General features: G+C 40.7%; 1 protein-coding gene across 1 annotated transcript; it reads right to left on the bottom strand.

The window, feature by feature from the left end:
- Positions 1-332: 332 nt before the first annotated feature.
- LOC129841525 (C-type lectin mannose-binding isoform-like) lies at positions 333-5,269 on the bottom strand. Its single transcript, XM_055909830.1, has 6 exons — positions 5,191-5,269; positions 4,938-5,037; positions 4,102-4,226; positions 3,625-3,774; positions 3,210-3,318; positions 333-2,311 (listed from the first exon to the last, which is right to left on the bottom strand). The coding sequence occupies exons 2-6, from the start codon at positions 5,014-5,016 to the stop codon at positions 2,169-2,171; spliced, it is 606 nt and encodes a 201-aa protein (XP_055765805.1). The 5' UTR covers positions 5,017-5,037; positions 5,191-5,269; the 3' UTR covers positions 333-2,168.
- Between the last annotated feature and the right edge of the window lie 2,050 nt (positions 5,270-7,319).

The following is a 7,319-nucleotide window of genomic DNA, read 5'->3' as shown; positions in this document are numbered from 1 at the left end:
TGCATGATCTTTTTAACCTTAGATGTTTTAAGATCCTCACATACTATGAACTTAGTAATACTTTTTAATGTATAACAGGCTATGAGTATTTCCTTTAACTTGTCACACAACCACTAATTAAATGGTTAACAAATTAGACCATTACAATTTATTAAACTATTGATTAAAAATAAGCCTCAAAGTTAGTTGTAAAAATATTTAGTAGGCTAAATGGTCATTAGCATATAGTCATTAAAAATATAGATTTTTATTTTTACAAAATGTCTGCGCAATATGGCTGCAGCAGCGTCTCCGATTAGAGCAACAGTTGTGTAGAGAGCGATTGATCTCAATTCAATTCATGGACTTTATTGGCATGAGAAACATATGTTAACATTGCCAAAGCAAGTAAAGTAGAGAATAAACAAAAGTGAAATACACAATAGAAATTTACAGTAAACATTACACTCACAGAAGTTCCAAAAGAATAAAGACATTTCAAATGTCATATTATGTAAATGTACAGTGTTGTAACTATGTGCAAATAGTGAAAGTACAATTGGGAAAATAAATAAACACAAATATGGGTTGAATTTACAATGGTGTTTGTTCTTCACTGGTTGCCCTTTTCCTGTGAGCAGTCTTGCTGCTGTGATGGCACAGTAATATTTCACCCAAAATGGGGTTTGTTTTTGAATTCTTTGTGGATCTGTGTAATCTGAGGGAAATATGTGTCTCTAATATTGTCATACTGTACATTTGTCAGGAGGTTTTGTGGGCAGTGTTGCACCTAGCCTGTCTTCTCTTGAGAGTCCGGTCTGCCTATGGTGGCCCTTCTCAATAGCAAGGCATAGTCAAAACTTTCCTTAAGTTTAGGTCAGTCACAGTGGTCAGGTATTCTGCCACTGTGTACTCTCGTTTCAGGGCCAATTAGAATTCTAGTTTGCTCTGTTTTTTAAATAATTCTTTCCAATGCTAATGCTTTTTTGTTTTCTCATGATTTGTTTGGGTCTAGTTGTGTTGCTGTCCTGGGGCTCTGTGGGGTCTGTTTGTGTTTGTGAACAGAGCCCCAGGACCAGCTTGCTTAGGGGACTCTTCTCCAGGTTCATCTCTCTGTGGGTGATGGCTTTGTTATGGAAGGTTTGGGAATTGCTTCCTTTTAGGTGGTTGTAGAATTTAAAGGCTCTTTTCTGGATTTTGATAATTAGCGGGTATCGGCCTGATTCTGCTCTGCATGCCTTATTTGGTGTTTTTCGTTTTTACACATGAGATATTTTTGCAGAATTCTAAATGCACTCTCAATTTGGTGTTTGTCTCATTTTGTGTATACTTGGTTGGTGAGCGGACCACAGACCTCACAACCATAAAGGGAAATGGGTTCTATAACTGATTCAAGTATTTTTAGCCAGATCCTAATAAGTATGTCGAATTTGATGTCCCCTTTTGATAGCATAGAAGGCCCTTCTTGCCTTGTCTCTTAGCTCGTTCACAGCTTTGTGGAAGTTGCCTGTGGCGCTGATGTTTAGATCAATCTTTCTCTCTCTGATCAATAGCATGCGTAAAAACACATGCAAAGTAAATATCATGCATGCTCTCTGTTTTGGGCACACTACTCAAATAGGGCACCGAATGGAAAAGGTAGTAGGTTAAATTCTAAATCTGTCAAGTCAACCCAGTGGGTTATCCATCTATAAATAAGATGAGGCTGTATTGTTATGTATTGACTCCTTGTCCCCATCTGGTTGCTAAATAAGGCCAGGTCAACAAAAGAAAATCATGCAATGATTATTGATTAATGAAGATATTTTTGTATTCCTTTTTTATTTGCTAGGCAAGCAATGCACAGTCCTTCATAGTACAAACAAGTCAAGCAGCATTTTATCAACACCATTCCCCCTGAAAATAGATTAGGTTACACTATTTTCTGACAATAGGCCTAGATAGAATTCTCAAATGCAATGTGTTTAGAGGTTTCTAATACAATCAGTTGTTTCATTAAATCTTACTTTGGGCGGACTGAAACTGACTGTGATGGTGAAAACTTTTAGCTGACAAAGGCTTAGTCTTTGAGCAGTGGGTTTTCTCTAACATTTTACAGGGTCCTGGTGTCGTGATGTCTGAGAAAGCTGTAATGCAAAGCGTATCTGACAGGTTGTATATACTGCTGTACTGCTCATCTGTCATCTACTTTAAATGATAAACCTCCCCCTCCCTTTCTCCACCGTCCCCTCTTCTTCTTCTCCTCCTTTCGTTTCCTCTCTTTCACCAGGTATGAAGGCACACAGAAAGTAATTGGTTTGGCTGCACGGCTTATCATTCCAATCCCCTTTTCCTGAGATGCATAGAGATGGAGATAAAATTAAAAAAGTTAGTTTTATCCATTATTAAATCCCTTTTAGAGAGTATTGAGCTACATAAGTAGCTAAGTAGCCTTGTCCAAGCCAGAACGGCATGAGCCTATCTACTGTTTCTGTACCATGAGGTTTTTGATGTATCATTTAATACAAGTACACCCCCTTGACACTAGTCTCTCACAGGGCCTTACCCTCAAAACTTCATTTTAATGCTGAGTGCCAAGCAATGAGGACTCTGTCCCCTTTTTGGAATGACTTGACCTGGGATCAAACCCCCAACCATCCAAGCTCAAGACAGTCACTCTAACCACATGGCCACTGATCTATATAACTTAAAACTATGAGATTTGTCATACTTCAAATCTCAAACCTCCCACTCCCTTTTCCACAATAGTGGAATTCTGAATACATCAGCATACTGGATTTGGTGCACCTGGTAGCTTAGCGGTTAGGAGCGTTGGTTCAAATCCCAGAGCTGACAAGTTGAGAAATCTGTCGATGTGCCCTTGATTAAGGCAATTAACCCTAAATGCTCTTGTAAGTCGCTCTGTCATGTCCCCTCTTTCCCTTGCCCCCTACTCCCGAGTGGCGCAGCGGTCTAAGGTACTGCATCTCAGTGCTAGAGGCGTCACTACAAGCACTGGTCCGATTCCAGGCTGTATCACAATCGGCTGTGATTGGGAGTCCCATAGGTCGGCGAACAATTGGCCCAGCTTTGTCTGGGTTAGGGTTTGGTTGGGGTAGGCTGTCATTGTAAATAAGAATTTGTTCTTAACTGACTTGCCTAGTTAAATAAAAAAAATACTCCCTCACTCTCCACCTGCCTGCCTGCCTTCCCTCCCTCCCCTCCCATTATCCCTGCCTTCTCTTGCTTACCTTGCCAGTTCATTTCCATGCAGTGTCCATCACCGGATGGCTGCCTGGGGTTCTGAAGCCAGGAATAGTAGTTCATGGGGGACCCATCAGTCCAGAGGTAGCGGTGAGGCTATGAGAGAGAGAGCGATACAGAGAGAGACAGACCGACCGAGAGAGAGAGAGACAGACCGACAGACAGACAGACAGAGATTAAGCATAACGACAGGAGTTGGTGGGCATGAACACTGTTGTCCACCTGGTTTTTATAATGATGATCAAGTTGAATGGTGAACACTATGGGGTGGTTTCCTGGATACCGATTAAGCCTAGTCCTGGACAAAAAAGCAGACTCAATAAAGAAACTCCATCAATAATCATTTTAGTCCAGGTCAATCTGTGTCCGGGAAACTGCCCCTATTTAGTCTAAAACCGCCACCTGAAGAGGGTTGGATACTGTAAAACCGCCAAGCCAGATGCGAGGGGAATTTCTGCTGAACCTCTGAGCAAAAACATCCACGTTGTCGTTCTCCAGGGCAGAGTGGATTGATATCAGATGAGCTTTGCTCTTTTGAGAGTGGCAGAAATCCTGTGTGGGTGAGAATGAATGAATGAGAAGACGAAAGAGATTTGTCATCATCAAAATACATTTAGAGTTAGACATTAATGCACAACACTGATAACGTGTTAAGACAGTAGAGTGGATACCCTGAACTAGAGTACAGCATGCTGCTTTGAGAGTTAGTTATGGTGGTCATTTTGCGTATCATGTAGAGATACAGAGGTACACTACGGTATGTCTAACTTTAACGAAAAGAGACATTGGTCTCAATGGGACTCTCTTGCCTAAATAAAGGTTAATTCGCTGAGAGAACATGGGTCTGTAGGCTAAAACCTTAGAGAAGTCTGAATTTACCTCAGCAGATTGAAAGTCCAATTGTTCCTTGAAGTGCTTAACACATTTGTTCCCCAGTTTATACCAGGTAGAATGGCCAGGACAATGAAGAAAGTCCTTGACCTTCCCAGAGACCCGTTTAGGTTCTAAAAGAACAAGGGGAGAACAAGGGAGAGATTAAAAGGACGGATATGAGAGAGAAGCTCCGTCCATATACTCACAGGGCTGGGTAGCCACCCACATGAAACAATACTACAGTTTACTATAGAATATTACAGTACTTGCTATAGAATTCCATAATAAACTGTAGAATACTGTGGAATACTATACTACACACTGTTGTATCCCTCGAGCATGTGTAATACTTACTATAGAATACTGTAGTATACTGTAGAATACTATAGTAAATACTACAGTATTATCCACACAAAAAAACACTGTTGTAAATAGTACAGTATATTCCGCAAAACACTACACTTTTTTAAACTATAGTAAATACTATCTTATTTGCATATAACCTGCCCATTCCCCTCACGCAATTTTTCCACCCATAAGTGAGAAACCTACATGCCAATTATATACCAAATATTGTGTTCCCTACAGGTTATAGAAAAGAGCAAAAGTGTTGGGGTCTGTCTTAGACCCCTATAGTATTCATGCTACAGTGAATACTAAAGTATTTACATGTATACTATAGCATATATTTTCTTATGTGGGCAGACACAGAACTTTACATGGCTATTCTAATTTGAGCATGCTTTTCAGTCCAGGATTAGGCTTATTCTGGGTCAGGGTAAACGGCCCTGAAAATACATCAGTCACTGTGGTGTTGAGATGATGAGGGAAGGCTACTGTACCGGTGGAGTTTAGGGCGTTGAGCACCATGGCAGACTCCCCGAGTAGCATCATGGTCAGAATGGGTAGGACCTTCATCATGGGATCTTCACTTATCTTCAGCTGTAGGGAAAAGAGCAAAGTTATTATATATATTTTATAAAGGAAACTGGGAGTTCCGATCTGTGGGGGCACCCAACCAGACTCCGGCACACTCAGAGACAAATGAGAAAGAGGTGCATTTTCTCATTAGAGAATCAAATATTCGGGTTTTACCTTGAGGTATGTAAATGTCAACGTCTTTTTCCTCTATTCTTGCTTCTCCTTGCCTCAGATGCTCTATTTCCCTCAGCTCTGCTTCCTTATATACCTATTCCATACCTCTTAATCTCCATCCTAATCTCAGATGTATTTCCTCTTTTCTGCTGTCTCAACCTCTTACACATAAAAAGTTGCAACCCTTCTGGGTTTGTCTAGACAGTATGTGCAATCCCTGGGTATAGTTGTCACCCTTCCACTTTTCAACATCAAAAAATCCAGTTATTTGTTTTACATGTCCCATTGAAAAACAATATCTACAATAATGTATCACCAAATGAAGCATTCCTACAGCATTCCTCCCTACAAAAAAACATGGGAGAGTTTCGATAACGCTGTGGGGTTGCTTTGCAGCCTCTGGTACTGGGGGCCTTGAACATGTGCAAGGCATCATGAAATCAGCAGATTATCAAGGGGTTCTGGAGTGGAGTGTTCAACCCGGTGTCCAAAAACTAGGTCTCCATCAAAGGTCGTGGGTATCCAGCAGGACAACGAACCCAAGAACATTAAAAAGCACCCAGGACCGGTTCAGGAAGAAACACTGGACTGGAGTGGCCAGCAATGAGCCCAGATCTGTGTCTCATCGGAAACCTACGGCGAGATCTGAAAACAGCAGTTGGTCAAGGGCAACCATCAAACATTGAAGAATTGGGAGCAGTTTGCAGCTGAAGAGGGAGCAAAATTGGATCTGCAGAGAAGAATGGGAGAAACTCTCCAAATACAGTTACCCCAAGCTTGTTGCATCATACCCAATAAGACTCTAGGCTGTATTTGCTGCCAAAGGTGCTTCAACAAAATACTGAGTTAAAGGGTCTGAATACTTATGTAAATGTGATATTTCAGCTTTCTTTTGCAAACATTTCTAAAAACATGTTTTTGCTTTGAACATGTTATTACTCCAACCTTGTGAAAGTGACAAAGTAACATGTTTCCCTTTGTCAAAAATACTTTATATCGAAAGAGTGCCTTTGATTTGACGGCCTGCACATGCACAGTATGACGCAAGACGACCATTAGACTCCATGACGTGTTTCTGCACATAAGCTTAGCTAACCAACGTCGCCATGACAGCTCCTACAAGCATTATCGGGCATTTTGATAGAAGAGTCAAAATGCCTATAGAATAGAGAGTAAAAAGTGTCTCAGTTTCCTCACTAAATACGCCTAAAGAAAACCAAGTTTGGTGTCAGTGTTTGACTATCTTTTTGTTTTCTACAGAAACCCACAACAAAGGGGAACTGCTTGACAAGTGGGAAGCCGAGATCTTTGCCAACATACAAGCTGATTATCTCTATCGATAGACAGACAGGCTGGCTGACTCTTCTTCTTCTACATACACTGTGTTCCAAATGGTACCTTACCTCCTATATAGTGCACTACCTTTGACCAGGGCCCATAAGACTCTGGTCAAAAGTAGTGCACTATATAAGGAATAGGGAGGCTTTTGGAACGCAGTCCTACTCTTTATGTTTTAAGGGTGGAGTGTTATCATTTTGTTAGAGAACGTTACACAACCAGTTGGCACATGATAGACTCAGGCACGTGTGTGTTGCTCTATTATAATTATTATCATTATTATCCTCAAACTCTAGTAGATATATTAGCCTTCTGCAAACACAAAGTTCAATGGGGGTTTTTCATGAGAAATGACAAAGGTTACATACTTGTGGACTTCAAATTATGTAGAATAAATCATGTTTTCAAATGGCCTGCGGCATCTTCTTTTAAAGGCCCAGTGCAGTCAAAAACAGTTTTTTTATATATATTTCCACACTATGAGGTTGGAAAAATACTGTTAAACTGTGGCTAATGCTCTTTTAGTGTAAGAGCTGTTAGAAAAGATTGGCTGAAATTTCAGCCTGTTTTGGCGGGAGGGAGTTTTGGCCTGACTGGTGACATCACCAGGTATTAAATATGTTATACGTCAGTTAGCAGACGGTTTTATCAAAGCAACTTGCATACATACATTTTATGTATGGAAGACTCCAGGAATTGAACCCACTACCCTGATAGCGCAAGTACCATGCTTTACCAAGTGAGCCATACAGGACCAGTTAACTGACCAATTAGAAAGAGAGTTACAAGGC

The sequence above is a fragment of the Salvelinus fontinalis genome, chromosome 42, assembly GCF_029448725.1.
Source record: "Salvelinus fontinalis isolate EN_2023a chromosome 42, ASM2944872v1, whole genome shotgun sequence".
NCBI lineage: Eukaryota > Metazoa > Chordata > Actinopteri > Salmoniformes > Salmonidae > Salvelinus > Salvelinus fontinalis.
This window is presented reverse-complemented; position numbering and strand designations above follow the sequence as displayed.

What these genes read in the sequence shown, in the direction of transcription:
- LOC129841525 (XM_055909830.1), bottom strand. Translation starts at nt 5,016, where the DNA reads ATGATGAAGGTCCTACCCATTCTGACCATGATGCTACTCGGGGAGTCT. An exon ending in CAACGCCCTAAACTCCACCG is followed by an intron (nt 4,227 to 4,937) that starts GTACAGTAGCCT and finishes TTGTTCTTTTAG; the next exon opens with AACCTAAACGGGTCTCTGGG. An exon ending in CAGTATCCAACCCTCTTCAG is followed by an intron (nt 3,319 to 3,624) that starts GTGGCGGTTTTA and finishes TCTCTCTCATAG; the next exon opens with CCTCACCGCTACCTCTGGAC.